The following is a 2,585-nucleotide window of genomic DNA, read 5'->3' as shown; positions in this document are numbered from 1 at the left end:
GCTGCAATACTATGACGGATCATATTTTAATCATTGATATTCGGAAATACTTGGACTCATAATAATTGCAGCGGATATATAGTAATCAAATGCTTGGATTTTACAATGAAATTGGTCCTACAAAAAATATCAGTTATTACTGTTATTAAATATTTAGAGCTGTCATGATTAGGATAAATTTTTAACGATACTGAGCAAAATCCATTTTCGTTTTATCGAATATCGACCGCTGTGTAAAAAATTGAAAATCTATTTAGAAATAAAACTTATTAGCTTTTCGCGAATTGTTTGAATAGAAAATCTCACTAATATCAATGATTTGCGCAGCTAAAAAATAGTTTATGCCAATGATTCAATTTTCTCCGCAAAATATCATATAACGCTTACGCCTGTTGCTATTTAAGACGTTGCTATTTGACTAGACACTACATGTTGGAAATATTTACCCGTTAATTCCCTATTAGGAAATCTTGAACGTGCAATTTTAATTGCTACAACTCCGTCATATACATCAATTCTTCTTTACAGTTATGGCGTCAAGTCGATGGTTGGCCCGGTATTAGCATCAGTAGGACACATTTGCAGAAACTGTAATCTACGTTATGTGTCACAATGGTCCTGGGAAGGCTATGATAATGAGAATCTATATTGCGCAAATTGTCCCTGTCGATAATGCCAGCAATTTCGATCCTCTACCCTGATTTTACCCTCAGCGCTAATTTATAGAAGAGTACTCCTTTCGTGGATTCTCTATATAATTGATATTTGTTTCTTTTGGAAATAAAGCAACTGATATTTGTTTTTTTTTTAAATAAAGTTTACGTAAAAAAATGATAGAAATACTGCGCGCTGCGTTAAATTTTTGTAATCACCGAATCATTACCGCTTCGCTAAACATCCGAAATTATCTAATCATTCTAATTTCGTCATTATTAATTGCTATTGCCTCATTGGCTTTAATTTAAATTCAAAGGGATAAACGATTTTGGACCTCCATCAAATTTGAATCGTTCTAATATCGTCGATCTTGACCTCGCACCACATTTGTTTAACCTTTAAATTTACGATAGTCAACTAGATAAATCTCTTCGATCGCGCTTGCTCTGCGCTCTTGCTCTTCTGCAGAATCAAACGCAGTCGATCTTGCGATTGCCGTCGACAGAACAGAGAGGAGTACTCGTTCCATGGATTATGGTAAGCTTCTACCGGCCGGCAGTTTTTCCTCCGTGGATACCGAACGTCAAAGAGACGGTTCAGACGACGCCTTGATAAACAGGACTGTACTCCATATCATGGGTATACTGAGGTGGTCCTGGCGGCGGCGGCTGTGGACTGTACTGTTGCGAGGCGTCCGAGGCGCGACGCCTGAGCGCCGCGATGCTGTGGGCGCCTCTCCAATCCGATCCTTCGTTCGTGCTCACGTCGGCCACGCAGGAAACGCCGCCACCTCCAGTACCGCCGCTGCCGCTGCCACCGGTACCGGAAGTCGTGCCCGGAGAACCCTGACCGCAGTTCAAACCTGAGCCCATCCCGGCTTGACCACCCACCGAGGAACCCACTGGTGGCGAACCCCGGGACGCTGATACGTGAACACCACCTGAATAGAAGAGAATCGGATTAATATTTTCTTTGTAACTCTCAATTATCAAGTGTTTAAAAATTATATTGAGAAAAAAGTATTTGGTACTTGTAACTGTAATTGCAATTGGTAAAAAATTATGATTATTATGAAGAACTCCATTTTTATAGCTACTGCTAATGTTAATAACAATAATTATATTTATAAATAAATAATAAATAGAAAATGGACCAACAAATGAATAATATAGAGCAATAATATAACTTATACAGGATTACAAAAAAGTTTAGCCACAAAATTTTGTGTTTATTAAATACAGGTAGCAAGCTGACGTTATTTGTCACCACTTTGACATCAAAATAACAATTAATAAGCTTTAGCTATTTGAGTAGTAACGTATATATATTTAGAAAAAAAATAAATTGCTAAGTATTATAGTAACATCTTATTAAATATCAAAAATATTTTGCACCATAAAATTTTCATCGATTGTGGTGAACTGGAGACTGCTCTATTGGTTACCTAGGAGAATTTATTCATGGAAGGATGCACAGTCATCATAGATGTATTTCCGAAGCGTCTTAAAATTTGTATCAAAGCTAAATGTGGTCGTTTTAAATATTAATTTTTATTTAGTATGTTTCATAATAATTAATACTATTGTTGAGTTTTTGTTTACATATGTTATACTAATAATTTGATAGGCACCAAACTTTGTGACAAAACTTTTTTGTATTTGATATTCATTCTCTGTATTCAATGAAGAAATTCCAAGCACATCAAAAGCAAATTTTGCAAATTGAGAAAATATCTGGTTGAAAATGGATGAATTAAATTATATTAATCGAAATTCTGGTTACCTCAACTAGAATTGTAATAGATTTAACTTAAGATTTTAAGATTAACTAATAGATTTAACTTAATTTAATTTAAGAAAATTCTGAGATTCGTCCATTTCCAATCAGAATTACAATTAATCCAATCAGATTTCTTTTGCAGTATCTTT

The 2,585-nt window shown here is 35.1% G+C and overlaps 1 protein-coding gene across 1 annotated transcript in view; it reads right to left on the bottom strand.

The window, feature by feature from the left end:
• Positions 1–1,253: 1,253 nt before the first annotated feature.
• Positions 1,254–2,585, bottom strand: part of LOC108691097 (homeobox protein orthopedia-like) — a 44,852-nt gene continuing 43,520 nt past the window's right edge. Inside the window, exon 6 of the mRNA XM_018198736.1 lies at positions 1,254–1,597. Within this exon, the coding sequence (XP_018054225.1) occupies positions 1,254–1,597 (344 nt within the window). The remainder of the gene's footprint in view (positions 1,598–2,585) is intronic.

Source organism: Atta colombica, unplaced genomic scaffold (genome assembly GCF_001594045.1).
Source record: "Atta colombica isolate Treedump-2 unplaced genomic scaffold, Acol1.0 scaffold39, whole genome shotgun sequence".
NCBI lineage: Eukaryota > Metazoa > Arthropoda > Insecta > Hymenoptera > Formicidae > Atta > Atta colombica.
This window is presented reverse-complemented; position numbering and strand designations above follow the sequence as displayed.